This window comes from Juglans regia, chromosome 13 (genome assembly GCF_001411555.2).
Source record: "Juglans regia cultivar Chandler chromosome 13, Walnut 2.0, whole genome shotgun sequence".
NCBI classification, from domain to species: Eukaryota; Viridiplantae; Streptophyta; class Magnoliopsida; order Fagales; family Juglandaceae; genus Juglans; species Juglans regia.
The window spans coordinates 1944694-1961744 of record NC_049913.1 but is presented as its reverse complement, the minus strand read 5'-3'; the positions used below and the strand labels follow the sequence as shown (position 1 = coordinate 1961744).

The following is a 17051-nucleotide window of genomic DNA, read 5'->3' as shown; positions in this document are numbered from 1 at the left end:
GTAGATATGTTTTACTTTTATGATGACTACTTTCTGTCATGAGGTAGGTACCACTGTCAGAAACAAACTGGCATCTATGAAATGAGGATTAGTCCCAATTAGACATTAGGTTTTAAGCATGGTTAATTGTAGAAACTCTAGTTACTCTGAAAGTAAAAAATACTTCATCGTAGAGCTCAGATTTGGGTGAATGCATAAAAATGTTAAAGAAATGATGGGGATTGCTGCAATTAATGTGTAATTGTAGTTAGTTTTAATTTTTTATTAGAAACAATAATTTAAAGTTAGAATTGTTTGGCTAATCTTGCATTCTTAATGGCGCAAGTAAGCATGCTTACTACTATGATGAATACAATGGATAAATACTGCTGGGCGGCTGAGCTTTACTTCTTCCTTTGGTAGTTTTGCTGGCGTTTGGCTTGAGTTAATGCTAAAAGGTGGCACAAAAAAATCCAAATCGGAATAGCTGTGATTTTGATGTGCATTTGTTCATGTTAATTATCTTTAGAGAGATGGTATTTCTCAGGATGTATATGACAGCCTATTAAATGGTTTTGGAGTTTTATGGTTGTAAAAATCAGGATTTGGTGTTGATGGTATTTCTCAGCATATATATGACAGCGTATTAAATGGTTTTGGAGGTTTATGGTTGTAAAAGTCAGGATTTGGTGTAGATTGGTGGGTTTTACATATAGCATTGGATAGGGCAATTGGTGTTCTTCAGAAGTTAGTAGTTGCATCGGGATTGGACTCTAGAAAAGAGGGGTATGGGTTGGGAGAGGTTTCTGGGTCATTCCTTTTTTAAAAGCTAGATTTCTGCTGCTACGATTCATTTGCTTCTTTCTAACCTTTCTGATGCTTGAATATTCAGGTCTGGCAGGCACTCCTGGCAGTTAGAGCACTTGTTCTACCTCCTACAGAAGATATTGAAACTTGGCTCAAGTTTGCTTCTCGTTGCCGGAAGAGTGGACGGATCAGCCAGGCTAGATCTACTTTAGTTAAACTCTTGCAGGTCTATTTAGCACATATGTTCCAACAAGTATGCTAAGTTTGAGACTTGTACACATTCTTGTTTGCTTAACTCAACTTTGTATGGAATCATTTTCAGTTTGACCCCGAAACTTCTCCTCAAAATGTAAGGTACCATGGGCCTCCTCAAGTAATGCTGGCATACTTGGAATACCAGTGGTCAGTTGGAGAAGATGCTAAGCGCAAGGAAGCATTTGCTCAGCTGCAGGTATAGCATATTTCTCGCCTTTTCACCCTCATGAATCCATGATCACCACTTTCTGCTAGCACTCTACTGTGTAGTCCTCTTACTACTAATTTTTCTTGGCACAATTTTGTTCTAGAATTTGGCTATAGACCTTTCGAGTACTCCAAGTATTCAAACAATTGCGTCAACTGACTATGTAAGCTGTACAAGTCCAAGCATTCCACTGATTGCCCGTGTATATCATAAACTTGGGACTTGGCAGTGGTCACTCTCTCCTGGATTCGATGACAATACTATTCAAGGTAATGACTTCTTGTAATTTTTTTGTAGTTTTATGTTTCCTTTGAAGATTTGATTCAACTCCTATATTCACAAAGTTTCAATTTTTATAGATATCCTTGTGGCATTTAAATATGCTACTCAATGTGCGAACAAATGGGCAAGAGCATGGCATACGTGGGCCTTGTTCAATACAGCAGTAATGGGCCATTATACCGTACGAGGTTTTTCCAATTCTGCAGCACAGTATGTTGTTGCAGCAGTCACGGGATATTTTCATTCAATAGCATGTGCAGCGAATGCTAAAGGAGTTGATGATAGTTTACAGGTAAACCAAATCTCAATCTGAGGCCTTTCTGCAATGCAATCCTTTTCTTTGAATTATTCAGCCTGTGTAAAGAGGTTCTGTTCTGTACCCTATCTAGATATACATCTTTTCCATTTCACCACCTTATGCGTGCTGCTTAAATGGGTATTATAAGTTACTGTATCTAATGTTCCATTATGAAAGGAGTTGCAATGTTTCTGGATGTTGATAAAGCTGAGTTTTTTATATTCTTTTATCTTGAAGAAATAATGCCGATAAATGCTTGTGTATCTTTGTATCCGTACATAGACATATTCACTTATTGGTATGTATATTTCCATATCATGATCTGCATTTCTACCACACGGCTGTCAATTGTACCCTGCATCTAGTCTATTCTTGGAGATATGGTATTCATGCTTCATTGAAATTCTGGATCATGCCTTGTTGCTGGGTTTCGGTACTCTTGACTCTCATAAAAATTTTCTATGGATCCTACTATTTGCTTCAGGATATACTTCGCCTTCTCACATTGTGGTTCAACCATGGAGCTAGTGAAGAAGTTCAAATGGCACTACGGAAAGGATTTGAACATGTTAATATTAACACATGGCTTGTGGTTTTACCTCAAATAATTGCCCGCATACATTCAAATAACTATGCTCTGAGAGAACTGATACAGTCGCTTTTGGTGCGAATCGGACAAAGTCATCCACAGGTTTGCTTTTGGTGGCTTCTATGTTCATGTTATCAATGTACTATTGGATTCAATATTTGTAACTATTTCGCATTAATATTATTAGATAGAGGAAGCAAGCAACTTCAATGAGAGGTTATCCCTTTTTTGTTTCATCTTTCCCAAATCCCCTTTACTTGTTTCAGTTCATTATTTTCTCAACTCTCTCTCTCTCCCCCCACCCACCACAAGAAAAATTATTCATATTTATCTGGTTATGTTGTCATGTCCTTTTTGGTAATATTTTCATGTCTATTGTTCCTTTTTTATACAAATTTGTTGATAAAACTAGAATATTTCCTAAACTACAAATTAACTCAACTAACCTATTTTTATAAGGATCAAAGTGCAAGCAAGTGCAACCTCAATATACAATTCCATGAAACCTATTCAAGCGAGATGCCCAGTTGATTACCCTTAGACCATTTTCCTTTATTGCTTGATTGTGGTAATGTTTCTGAGTAAACTATACTTCAAGTTCGTGAATATGTGGTTACAATCTGAGGGATTTGTGGACAAGGTGAAATAATGTTGGTTGTCATATAACTTTGAAGGTTCACCTAGTTGTCTTTGCTGGTAAATACGAATACCCTGAAGCTATATTTGAGAATGGAACAAGGTGTTTGGCCATGTTGGGAAGTAGAAACAACCCCTCATGGATGAGCTACAAGGGTTTGATGTTCTCGCATAAGAATGAACCTTGTCAGAGATTGAAAAGTTGATGAGGTTTTTAGTCAGCTAGAGAGGATTATTCTATTCAAGGAGGGGAGATGGGGACTGAAGTCAAGAGCTCTTTGGCTAAATGTGAGAGATAAGATTACGTAAGTTTTCCATAATTCATGACGCACGAACAACATGGATGGTCTCTATTTATTAGTGGTGTGGTCTTTTTAAGATAATACAGAATTCATTGAGCATATTTTGTAGTTCAAAAACAGTTCAGTTGGAGGCAAAAGGTGGATGGCAATATTTTTATTTAATTGGTGGAGGGAAAGCTATATATGTTGTTTGACAGCATCTTTTAGGCGAGGAGTTATTGGAGTTGGTGGCCCCAGGCTTTGATGGTTTCATTTTAGCCTTTTTTAAGACCAGCTGGGAGGATCTCAAAAGTAAAATTTTATTGTACCCCATGCTCAAGCCAAGTTTGTGAAAAGCCTCAATGCCACCTTTATCACCCTTATCCTCAAGATAGTTGGGCTAAGGATATTAGGGATTTTCGTCCTATCAATTTAGTGGGTAGTGTTTATAAAATCATCTCCAAGGTTCTTGCTAGTGGGCTGGAAAAGATGTTGCAGAAGGTTATGTCTATTTCATCAAGGGGTGTCAAATTCTAGGCTAAGTTGTTATTGCCAATGAATGCCTTGATTGTTGAATCAGATCAGGGGCGCCAAGAGTGCTTTGCAAACTCGATTTAGGAAAAGGAGTATGATCATGTTAGAAAGGGTTTCTTGCTGTATATGTTGACGAGGTATGGCTTCAAAAAGAAATGGTGTGAGGGGATTGTACACTGTAACTGTACGATGCATGTCTCCATTTTGATTTAGGAAACCCCCCCTCAGGCTTCTTTAAAACAGTTCTTGAGAATTGAGATGGGGATCTTTATACCCTCTTCTACGTTTATAGTGATAAGGGAGGTGCCAAGTAGAATGCTGCCAGTTGCTGTGAATAGGAGATTGCTATTAGGTTTCTCAGTGGGTCTAGGAATAATGAGCAGTTTGTCTAGTCTCATCTCCTTTTTGATAAGCCAACTCAACTCATAGGATTTTGATTTGCACCAAGTCAAGTAATCTAGAATTTGCACCCCGATTTCTTCAGGCAGTTTAGAACTTGGAACCCTGTTCTTGTTTAACAAAACTCTGTTGGGTAACTGGTTATGGCATTAAGCCACGTAGAGAGAGGCTTTCTAGCGATTCTTATTGGAAGCTAAATATGAGAGGATGTGGGGAGAGTGGTCTTCATATTAGGTAAGTGGGGCTTTTGGGATTGGGGTGTGGAGAAACATTAGGAGGGATAGAGGGATTACTTTATTTGTGTTAGCTGCAAGTTCCCTGACCAGGAAAACATGCAACAAAACATTCAAATAAATGCTCCCTTCTTTCCTCCATATATCCCAACACAAATGCCCCACAATTTATGCTAAAATTGGCATGGCGTTCCCCCCCACCCACGTTTGCTTTTTGTGAAGTAATCTTAGCAAGCATCCTTGTTTAACAAGATATTGGTATGGTACTTGTATTACGAGGCTTAGCTTCAACAAAGAGATCAAGCAAAATTTTCACTTTTCAAAGTAATGTACTGCATTCGAGTTATCCAATAATCAAGATCAAATTGACATGATGTGAGGATCGGCCTTTGAGATAGCTTGCTATAAGGAGGCTTCAATAGCAAAACATTTGCAGATCTTTAATTTTTATATATATATATATATATATATATATATACAGATTCCAATGGAATGTTACTTTTATTAGATGAACACATGATTGGGAGGCAAAGTTGATCTCTTCGTTCTTTAATTGTTTGTTCTCCTAGGTTGAGACAAAGTGGTGATGATAAAATTTGTTGGCAACCTAGAAATTAGACATTACTGAAAAGGTGTTCATGGAATGCAGTTCTTGAGATGAATAAATATAAGAGAAAAGATATTTGCAACCGTGAATTGTGCAACCGCAGCATAATCGTTTAGAAAAAAGTGAATAAAACATGGGATCCACATGAAAAAAAAAATTAGTTTTTTAATAGTGGACCCCACTCTTTTTCAAAATGATTACGCGGCGTTTACGCACTTCACGGGTGTATGTAGAATTACTCTAAATATAAAGATTCCAATAGGTATTCATTGAATGTGTTGCTAGCCATGTCCTCATTATAGATACCTTTCATTTATTTTAATTATTTTTCCTTCCACATGAATTATAATAATTCAATTCATTTCACAGGCTCTTATGTACCCTCTTCTGGTAGCTTGTAAATCAATAAGTTCTTTGCGTAAAGCTGCAGCCCAAGAAGTGGTTGACAAAGTTCGGCAGCATAGTGGTGTACTTGTCGATCAGGTGAAATGACTTACTAATTATAATTTTGTTATTTTTCTTTTCTTCTTTCTTTCTTTTTTATTAAAATTAAGAATTTATAAGTAGGTGCTTATCTACAGGCAGAACTTGTATCAAATGAATTAATCCGCGTTGCAATACTTTGGCATGAACTGTGGCATGACGCACTAGAAGAAGCTAGTCGTTTGTATTTTGGTGAACATAATATTGAGGGCATGCTGAAGGCATTGGAGCCATTGCACGAAATGCTCGAAGAAGGGGCTATGAGGAATAATACAACCATAAAAGAGAGGGCATTCATTGAGGTTTTAGTCTGATTTCCAGTGGTTTTTGTTCTGTATTATTTTTACATAACTAATAGATTGTGCTCATTTTGCATTGTTTGGATAGGATTATCATAAATTTCCCTTATAAACTCCTACGTTTAGCTAACTAAACCTCTCCAGGCGCCTAAACTTTTTATTGGAAGTTAGATCAAACCATTGCTTGGAAAACATTTTCAGAAATCTTGAAACTCTTCCAATTTGAACACGTAAAGCATTGACACCACCTCTTTAGTTTTAACGGTCGGTTCTTTTACCTCATACTGTTTTCAGGCATATCATCATGAATTACAAGAGGCCTATGAATGCTGCATGAAATATAAGAGAACTGGAAAAGATGCTGAGCTCAATCAGGTATGAAATCTTTCAAAAATAATTTGGTTCTTTATTTTCTAGCTATTTCCATTCTTTTTAACGAAGAAAATTGTAATGAAAATAATGAGTATTATCATAACCTATCATGTAAACTTTTACAGAACTGTAGTTGAGAGACATTTGCTTCCTTTCTTAATGGAGCTTGCTTTAATGACTTTTTTGCATCACTTTCTAGCTCCTTGTTTTGTAACTAGGTGTATGCTATTTGTATACCTCCTGTGTACTTGGGCTATGCCTATTTACTACTATCAATGAAATGATATTTTACTTATAGAAGAGAGAAAGAGAGAGAGAGGGAGAGACTACTATCTCTGTGTGTGTAAAAATCAGGAACACCACAATGATTCCTGACATCTTGTTGGGTCCTTCTACAAGGTTGGGAGGATTAGAAATTTTCTACATAAATTGATGCCTCGTGGCATTGGTCCTCTTCAATCAGCTTTTGGTGTCCATCTCATTAAAATTAGCTGAAGATGCCATTGCATGTGAACCTACCTTCCCCAGCTTGCATGTCAATTCATTTTCAAGCTACCTTTGCATTCATTATTGTGAATAGGAAAATAAACTCCTGTATCCATATCAAACTGAGACCTCAACCTATATATCTTAAGGAATGGAAGTTGGGTAGCAATTGAGGATAGGATGTGCAACTAAGACTTGCGTATGCATCTAGAAAAAGAATGGGTTGACTGAAATTGAAGAAGTGAATAGCTTCATTGTGCAACCCATTTTTCAGTTTAGTAACCACCACAAAGTCTTCAGAAACCAACCCAATCCCCAAGTCCCCATTCTCAATGGAGGTGGTATTTTTTATTGAAGATGTATATGAGTTGGCTTGAATTATGTTGGGGGTGAGTTGGAACTTGGGGAGGTGGAACATGGAGTCAGAGAATGGGAAAGGAGCATGGATGAGGACGATTTGGAGTCAAATTTAGATTCCATGGCAAGGAGGTGGATTCAAGAGGGCAAAAGGATGGCAGGCGGTAGGGAATTGTGTTGGTGGAGCATTGGTGAGTTGCGAGGAGTTGTGCGGATTAAGCAATGGTATAGGTGGGGATGGAGATGGTTATCTCCCTTCTTGTTTGACATTGTTATGGAAGCCTTGAGTCGAATGGTGGAGGCAGTGGTAGGAGCAGGATTTATCTCGGGATTTTCACTGGGAACCAATTCTAGTGGCCCCTCTACTATATCACACTTGCTTTTCGCTGATGATACCCTCATTTTTTGTGAGGCTGTTGGGGAAAAAATTCAAATTTTGAGTTCTGTCCTGCTATGTTTTCAAGCCATCTCGGGATTAAAAGTGAACTTAAGCAAATCGGAATTGGTACCGGTGGGAGAGGTTTGTAATATTCATCACTTGGCTGAATTTTTGGGATGTAAAGTTGCATTTCTGCCCATAAAATATTTGGGACTACCGTTAGGGGCATCTTTTAAGGCCAAACACATTTGGAACGGGGTGATCGAGAAGATAGAGAGGAAGTTGGCAGCTTGGAAAAGGACTTACTTATCTAAAGGGAGTAGGATTACTCTTATAAAGAGTATTCTCTCTAATATCCCTACTTCCTATCTTTATTCCATTTACCAGTTGGTGTGGCCAACCGTATTGAAAAATTATACAGAGACTTTCTTTGGGGAGGCTTGGGAGAGGAGACCAAAATTTCAAAGTTGGAAAAAAATCTGCTGTCCGATTGCTGATGGAGGTCTAGGTATTCATAGTCTATGTAGTTTTAATAAGGCGTTGTTGGGGAAGTAGCTATGGAGATATCATGGGGAAGAGGAAGCATTGTGGAGGGGGGTGATTGATCGCAAGTATGGTAGTGATTGGGGAGGATGGTGTACCATGGAGAGCAGGGATTCGTATGGAGTGAGTCTATGGAAGTTTATTAGGAAAGGTTGGGGTCGCTTCCTGAAACAAGTTAACTTCTTGGTTGGTAATGGTTCAAAAATCAGATTTTGGTCTGATGTTTGGTGTGGGGATATTGAATTGTATCGAGCATTTCCAGTTGTTTTCAGGTTGGCGACTAATAAGCAAGCTTCAGTTTCCGAGGTGATGGTATCTTCCAATAGAGTGGTGCTTTGGGATGTAGGCTTCTCCAGATCTGTCCAGGATTGGGAAGTAGAGGAGGTTACTGATTTTTTTAGACAGTTGTATTCAGTGGAGTTAAGAAGACAGGGCAGGGACCAACTTTGTTGGAGTCAAACAGCCTCTAAAAAATTTACAGTTTGGTCTTTTTATAAGGTGAAACTAAATCAGCACCATATTGGCTTTCCTTGGAAGAGGATTTGGAAGGCTCATGTTCCATCAAGGGTGGCTTTTTTTGTATGGACAGTAGCAATAGGGAATATCCAGACTATTGATAACTTGAGGAAGCGTGGAATGATTGTTGTGGATTGGTGCTTTATGTGCAAGAAAGAAGCGGAATCAGTGAATCACCTACTACTTCATTGTGAAATGGCTAAAATGCTATGGGATGGTGTGTTTGGAAGGGTTGGGCTGTGCTGGGTTATGCCAAAAGCAGTGGTCGACTTCTTAACATGCTGGACCAACTTTCAAATGCATACTTGTTCCCAAGTGGCAGCTGCTGGGAAAATGATGCCTTTGTGTATTATGTGGTGTATTTGGTTGGAGAGAAATGAGAGGTGCTTTAATGATCGGGAACGCAATAGAGATGCATTTTGGAAGCTTTTTATAAGCACTTTACTTAGCTGGTTCTTTGCTATTGTACTGAAGGGTGGGGCTGTAAACGCGTTCTTGTCTTCGTTTTTCTAAGTTCTAGAATGTATTAGGTGTTTCTTGTGTATACTTCCTGTGTACTCGGGCTTTGCCTATTACATTGTGCTTAATAAAGTTATTACTTACCAAAAAAAAAAGGGTTGGTCTCAAGCCTGTTGTAGGACTCAGGAGTGGGGAGAGGAGAGAGCAATCTGGAAAATTAGGGGTGCTACCCATACCATACGGTGCGGGGTAGCCCCCTCCCCGTGTCAAAATAGATCAGAGTTCTGTATGAATGGCCGAATGAATTGGCCTTGTGATCTCGGTTTATTATGTAAACTGTACAAGAGTTCTATACATGGAAAGAAATAAGTATATGCTAATTCTATTCCTATGCAATCTGTCAAATATTATGCTAATTGTACAGAAGAGTAAATCAAGGAAATAAATAAGGAAACAAATATGGAAACAAATATGGACAGCAAAGCTGTCCATTGACAGCCCCCCTCAAATTGATGCGGGTTGATCAACAAGTTGACGAGTGAGAGTCTTGGTGAAGATATCAGCAATTTGTAGTTCAGTGGAAATATGGGAAAGAGTGATAACACGAGCTTCAAAGGCTTCACGAATAGAATGACAATCAACTTCAATATGCTTTGTGCGCTCATGATAGACAGGATTGGCCGTGATTTGAATAGCACTTGTATTGTCGGCATGTAAGGTGTAGGATCAGTCTCAGAGAAGTCTAACTCAACAAGCAAACCTCGAAACCAAATAATTTCAGAACAAGCAAGAGACATTGCCGGTACTCAGATGCTGTAGATGGTTTAGAAACTCTGTCTTGCTTCTTACTCTTTCAGGAGATCAACGCATCACCTAAGAACACGCACCAACCAGTGATGGAGCGACATGTATCAGCACAACCAACCCAATCAACATCGCTATAAGCAGCAAGACGAGGAGAATTGTCTGCAGGAAAGAATAAGCCATGGGCAGAAGTGCCCTGAAGATAGCGGATGATTCTATGGACAACAGCCAAATGAAGATGACGAGGGGTATGAAGAAACTGGCTGACTTGCAGTACAACAAAAGAAATGTCCGGTCTAGTAATGGTGAGATAGACAAGGCTACCTACCAACTTTCGGTATAAACTAGGATCATCAAGTAGGTCACCCTCCTCTTTGCAAAGCTTGACATTTAATTCCATGGGAGTATCGATAGAAGTAGCCTCTTGTAGTCCAGCGATAGCCATCAAGTCACTAGCATACTTATGTTGATTGAGTGAAATACCTGAAGGACTACAATGCACCTCAAGACCAAGAAAATATGTGAGAGACCCAAGACTTTTCATATGAAAAGATTCTGAGAGATCAGTCTTAAGCTGGACAAGTAAAACAAAATCGGAACCAGTGATCACAATATCATCAACATAAACCAAAAGAACAACAATACCCATGTCTGATTTCCAAAGAGACAGTGAAGTGTCGTACTTGCTCTGCTTGAATGAAAATTGTAGTAAAATGGTGCGAAATTTATCAAACCAGGCCCTCAGAGCTTGTTTGAGGCCATAAAGAGAGCGACGAAGTTTACACACGTGATGTCGGAGAGAGAAACAATCCCGGTGGTGGCTTCATATAAATACACTCTTTAAGATCCTCGTGAAGAAAAGCATTCTTGACATCCATCTAATGTAGTGGCCAATCATTGGAAGCTACAAGAGCTGGAGCAAAGGTCTCTTCATAATTATTATGACACCATATTCTTGATTATTCCCAAGTGCAATAAGCCGAGTTTTATAACGATCCAATCTCCCATCAGATCGAACCTTGACGGAGTAAACCCATTTGCAACCCAAGGGAACTATGGTGGAAGGACAAGGCACAATGTCCCAGGTGTGATTGGCCTCTAGAGCGGCAATTTCTTCCTGCATAGCTTGTCGCCTACAATCATGCTTGATGGCATGTGAGTAGCATGTGGGAATATCAAAATTGGACAATGCAGTAATAAGAGCTGAAATAGAGTGGCCAGAAGAAAACCCATACCTATCCAAAGGTATAGACACTCGAGGAGGGCGACGTACCAAGGGCTCTGGAGGTGCTGCAACCGACTAGTTCTAGAGCATGGTAGGATCAGATATCGGGTGAGCCACCGGAAGAGACTGTGGGCAAGAGCATCTTGTATACACAATACCTGATTTAAAACGAGAGCTGACTTGATGAAGATCTGAGAACTGCTGCTCAAAGGAGGGAATGACCATAGTAGAAGAAGAGGGCACAGAGGACACAGAAAAGAAATGTTGATTTTCAAAGAAAATAACATTCCTAGAAATAAGTGTACGATATAAAGTAGGATCATAGCAAACAAATCCCTTTTGACATGCATTACCCAAGAATGCACATCTAACAGATTGAGCAGATAATTTATGTCTCTCATGAGGAGGTAAATGGACAAAACATACACAACCAAAGATACAGAGTTTATCATAACTAGGTTGTTTAGCAAACAAGCAGAAATAAGGAGACTCCATTTGTAAGACTTGGGAAGGTAAACGATTAATCAAGTGAGTAGCAGTTTTCAGAGCCTCGACTCAGAACATGGGTGGAACAGATGATTCTAACAAGAGAGTACGTACCACATCAAAAATATGATGATTTTTGCGTTCGGCTACTCCATTCTGTTGGAGAGTAGCGGGACATGAATGTTGATGAATAATACTTTTAGAAACCAAGAATGCCTGAAACTCAAAGACAAATATTCACCACCAGAATCTGTGCGTAATGTCTTAATAGTCACAGAAAAATTGATTGTCCACATACGCTAAAAACTCGGTGAAAGTACGAAAAACCTCATATTTAGAGCAAAGAAAATAAATCCAAGTAAATCTACTATGATCATCAATGGAAGTCACATAGTATTTAAATTTTTCATGTGAACTAACCAAGGAAGGTTTCCAAACATCACTATAGATAAGATCAAAGCAGTGAGAAGCTCTACTAGCATGCAAAAGAAAGGGAAGAGTTTTGTTTTTACCAAGTTTGCAAGAATCACACTCAAGAGATAAAGAAGAACGTTCTTTATTACCAAGAAAATCAGAGTGCAATATATGAGATAAGATCTGAGTATTGGGATGGCCTAAACGACGATGCTACATCATACTCAGATCAGAAACATTATTACAAGCAAAAGGCTTAATAGAAGAAATTGGAGAAAGTGTTGGAACAAAATAGTGGAAACAAGCGCTCCACTTTAGTTCCCTTCGCGATCGGCTCCCCCGTTACCTGGTCCTGCACAACCCAGCTATCACCAAAAAAATTAACACAATTGTTATAAACTAATTGACCAACAAAAATAAGATTCTTGGAAAGCTAAGGAGCAAGAAACATATCATTAAATTTAGAAGAAGCATCTCCGACAACAGTTATTGGCAAAGAACTGCTATTGGCAGTCTGAATGGCAGATTGACCAACATAGGGCCAAACATGACACAAAGTGGTGGGAGTATTCGTCATGTGATCAAAAGCTCCTGAGTCTACGTACTAGAGTTTAGTAGAATTTTTACCTTGAAACCCCATTGCAGATAATGCCGAAATTAGAATCTGTTGCACCATTTCTGGTGTGCAATAATTTGCTGCAGGAGGTGCAAGATCAGAGGAAGCACCTAAGGAAGAGTCATGTGCTACAGAAGTCTGAAATGCTTGGGCCTAACGATTCTGAGGTCGGATACGACATTCTTTGATAATGTGACCCTTCTTCTTGCAATAAGAACAATATTTCTTGGGACAATTGGCAGCAATATGCCCATATTCCTTGCAGGATACATGAACAGTAAAAAAATACTTGCAACTTTTCTCTCCGTACGAAGCCTTAACCCGTGTGTGAACATTGAGTTGAGAGAAACCCTAGCCCTACTTCCCGCCGCTGCCGCCACCCCCACCCACCATCATTCGGAGAGGAACACCGCAGTCACAGACGAGGTCGACGGGCCCCGGAGTCCTCGCTGAGGGCCGTCGAAGTCGGTTCCTCGCCGTCAAACTCTTTCTGTGTTCTTCTTTGACTGCGTTGGCCGCCGTGTACTTTGATTCCTTCACAAATCTAATCGATTGACCCAGACGACTCCATTGTGGGGTCTTCAACGTCGATCCTTCTCCTGCGACTGGGATTTTTCTGCTACTCTTCCGTTACCTCCTCCGGCAAACTGTGATTCGAGCCTATCCACTAGCCACCGATACAGACTGCTTCGACGGACTCCGGCGACCATTTTGTGGGCCTCCAAAGTCAGTCATCCTCCAGCGACTGGTAGTTTTCTCTGTTAACTCAGGGATTTTTTGCAAAAAATCCCTTAACTCAGAGCCTCCTTCAAATATGTGTTTTTTTTTACCTTAAGAGGATGAAGCGGGAACAATAGGGAGTAGTGGGTTTTGACAATGACGACGAAGCACGATACGGTTACCTCCCAGTTGGAAGGAGAGAGGTGGTTGAAAGTTGAATAAAAAAATTTCATTTTAACGAAAGAGGGAGGAAATATCTTTCGTATTTCTGAACGTAGCAAAAGGATAGCTAAGTTCATGTATCTAAGGGGGACAACAGCTTCATGGGTGGCTAAGGGGATTGAGGATTGATTAGAACTTAACTGCCATGAAGGTTTCTTCAGAGAGTTAAGGATGGGTAATGGAGTTTTTAGCATTCAACATCGTGTTAATGCAAGGGGCAGTTTTCTGCAGCTCTCTGAATTTCGAAATGGAAGGAGGAAAGGTTTATTAGTGATTCCGAAGGGCGCAAATGGCATTGGATGGAAAGGCTTTCTGCAGTCCATTCTAAGTGTCACTGAATCCAAAGCCATTACTAGAAGTGAGGAGTTTGGTGATGGAAAAGCAGTGGGAAGGCCTTTCTCAATCAAATGTGCTTCTTACGCAGCGGTGTTGAGGTCACTGGCGGGTAGTCAGGCTGAGATTAGCTCAACGGTAGAAAGAAAGGGCAATGTACTTGTAGGAGACAAGACCTCAGGTGACATTGGGAGAGTTGGAGGGAGTCTTGTGGGATGTCAAATCCCAATTGAAGGGAGTTATGGATTATGTAAGAGATCTAATGATTAAAGTGGATAAGAGGTTAGACCTAGTTGTGGGTACAAGTGTGCTACCAAGTGTGCCGAAAAGTGTGCAGGCAAAGGGTGTGTCAACGATAGGGTCATTGGACGCTGGCATCTTTGTTCATGCCAATGTCACTATGCCTTCTAAGGGAGCTCTAGGGTCTGAGGCACCAGTTGCAGATGGAGTTGGTCCTTTTGTCCAGAGTTCATTTGTAGTTGAAGACTGGGGTCCTTCCAAGGTCTCGAGTATTTTGGAAGATATAGTCGAGCCTCTTGTAGAAGATACAAACGGGGCAACAGAAGGTAATGCTTCCCCTCTTGAGGAAGCAGTACAGCAAGGATCGTCGAAAGGTGGAGCAAATACACAGTGTTGATGGAGAGGAGGAATATGCAATGGTAACAGATGGAGGGGATAACAACCATATTTATGTCGAGCAACCATTTGGCGGGAAGGATTTGTCATTGGTGCCTTGTGTGGGGGGAAGGTTTAGAATTGTCGTTGGTGCCTCGTGTGGGGGAAGGTTTAGAGTCGGGAGTGCAGTCGGGTACTGTGCCTGGGGATAATGTTGTTCCCCTGGTTTCTCTTCTTCCGATCAACGATATAGTGGGTTCAACATCAAATTGGATTCCGAATAAAGATAACGGGTTTCTACAAACCCTGGGACTTTCATATGGAGAACAGGGAGAATATGAAGACCAATTTAAAACACTAGTCACTGCAATCGAGGCGAGCCACGCTCTTGAAACCAAATCTAAGTTTAAGAAAAGTAGGGAGTTGAAGAATCTTTCATGGGCAATTAACTACGATGCTAAGGGAGGTAGCTCAAGTCGAGGGAAGGGTAAAGGGAGGGCTTTGTGATGTTCGGGTTGAGGATTAGTCTTAAGGAATCTAGGGGAAGGGGTTGGGGAGGTGTAATGATAGTTTTTTCAATTCGGGTTTGATGTGTTTTGGGTTGGTTTTTATGGGCTTTTGGGTCATTATGGACTTTCTTGTATGGGCTAGGTGTTTTCTTATATACGTCCAGTATACTTGGTTACTCTTATTGATATATATATATATATATAATATTTTTAGTTATAAAAAAAAAATATTCCTTGCAACAGAAACACTACAAATTTTTAGAATGCATAAGTGATCCTCGTCCTTGGGCAGCATAAGCCACAGTTGCCGTCCCGGACTGCCTTGAGATTCCTCCATAATAGCTTGAGTACTAAGACGTTCTTCGCAAAATAACTCGCCAAAACAAATATCCAAAGAAGGAACAGGAGATCTATTCAGTAGAGAGGAGCAAACAAATTCATATTCCGGGCGTGGTTTTATAAGAAACTAACCACGCCGGCTAGTCTCATGAAGAGTCTGAATAGTCGAAAGAGCGACAACAAGAACATCCGATGTAAGTAGATCAGTATATTCATGCCAAAGAGTAAAAAATGCCGAGTTGTAGTCTTGGATGGAAAGACTACCATATTGAAATATGGCAATCGCATGTTCTAACTGAAAGCGACGAGCATCATTAGCTTGATGATAAACCTTCTTCAAGTAATTCCACATGGATTGAGCGGAGCAATGAGCCTGCAAGTTTGTAACAATATGTGGCTCCACTGAACCAAGAAGCCTAGACATAATCCGAGCATCAAGTAAAGCACCATCAAGTACAGCCCATGAAGGAGAAGCCTTGAGGTCTTTGGATTTGTCAGTATTGGATGTTTGGGCAACATCCATGCGGTCAATATGACCCCAAAGATCTTTTCCCTCAAGGCCTTAAGGAAAAGTTCAAACTGAAATGCCTAAGTAGTGTAATTTGTGCCCGTAAACTTGACACACACAGGTGCAGAGTCCATCACAAATAAATGAATTCCAAGACAAAACAAGTCAACAAAAAAGTTCAAGGAGTCACACTGATAAAAAAAAAGACCGAGAGACAGAAACAGATAAGTGCTGAAATTACCAGTAAGACAACTAAGATTGCTAGAATAATGCTAAGACCTGAATAGAAGTGCCGAAAAGAGGAAGGCACAGAAGAGCAGAGATGCGTCTGCCAAAAAAAAATGAAGGCACAGAAGTGTCGAGATGAGTCTGCTGAGAAGTTTCCGAGATGCCCACCAGAAGAATGCGGTTGCGGAGACCTAAACAGAGGCTGTCGAGAAGATGCAAACCAAAACAGAAGGTGCCGACAACACCAACCCAGACAAAATAGACCGAGAAAAGAAAACTTTCACATGGTTCACCGAGAAGAACCCAGAAAACACGAAACCAAGAAGACACGAGCGAGAACAGCCCAGAACATGCCGAAAAATGGGTGAATGAATTGGCCTTGTGATCTCAGTTTGTTATATAAACTGTACAAGAGTTCTATACATAGAAAGAAATAAGTATATGCTAATTCTATTCCTATACAATCTGTCAAATATTATGCTAATTGTACAGAAGAGTAAATCAAAGAAATAAATAAGGAAACAAATATGGACAGCAAAGCTGTCCATTGACACCCCGGCCCCGCATCCCAGGGGGTGGGGTGGACTCCCAATCCGTCCCACCGGCCCACTTCAATAATGGACTATAGTCCACTAGGCCCAAAAATTATTCTTGGGTCCCAAATTGTAAATTTAAATTTGTAAGTATGACTATAATTTAAAAATTATGTAGTTTTTAAATTTGCTAGTGCATATTTTGTATAAGTTGTAGTATAGTAGGGTGACCCTTTTATAGATTGTCTTCACAATACAAGTCTCACACTTAAGCAATATGAGACTTTTGTATTACCTTGACAATTTATAAAAGGGTCACCCTACTACACTATAACTTACACAAAATATTAAGTAAAAGTTCCACTTAATACATATTATTATATTTACTAATAAAAAAAAACATATTACTATATTTATATATAGTACAAATAATAAATATTTATAAATATGTATAGTACAAATATATATATAAATATACTAAAATATATAAGTGCGGG

General features: G+C 39.7%; 1 protein-coding gene across 2 annotated transcripts in view; it reads left to right on the top strand.

Annotated features, from left to right (window-relative positions):
- The window catches only part of LOC108992377 (serine/threonine-protein kinase TOR-like), a 73950-nt gene that overhangs the window by 52568 nt on the left and 4331 nt on the right, over positions 1 to 17051 (top strand). For both annotated transcript variants that reach the window (XR_004798002.1, XM_018966936.2), the window contains exons 38-45: positions 872 to 1012; positions 1109 to 1237; positions 1353 to 1518; positions 1609 to 1823; positions 2314 to 2520; positions 5478 to 5591; positions 5690 to 5893; positions 6185 to 6265. Coding sequence is in view for 1 of the 2 variants with exons in the window: in XM_018966936.2 (XP_018822481.1) it covers positions 872 to 1012; positions 1109 to 1237; positions 1353 to 1518; positions 1609 to 1823; positions 2314 to 2520; positions 5478 to 5591; positions 5690 to 5893; positions 6185 to 6265 (1257 nt within the window). In the remaining variant the exon portion in view is untranslated. The remainder of the gene's footprint in view (positions 1 to 871; positions 1013 to 1108; positions 1238 to 1352; positions 1519 to 1608; positions 1824 to 2313; positions 2521 to 5477; positions 5592 to 5689; positions 5894 to 6184; positions 6266 to 17051) is intronic.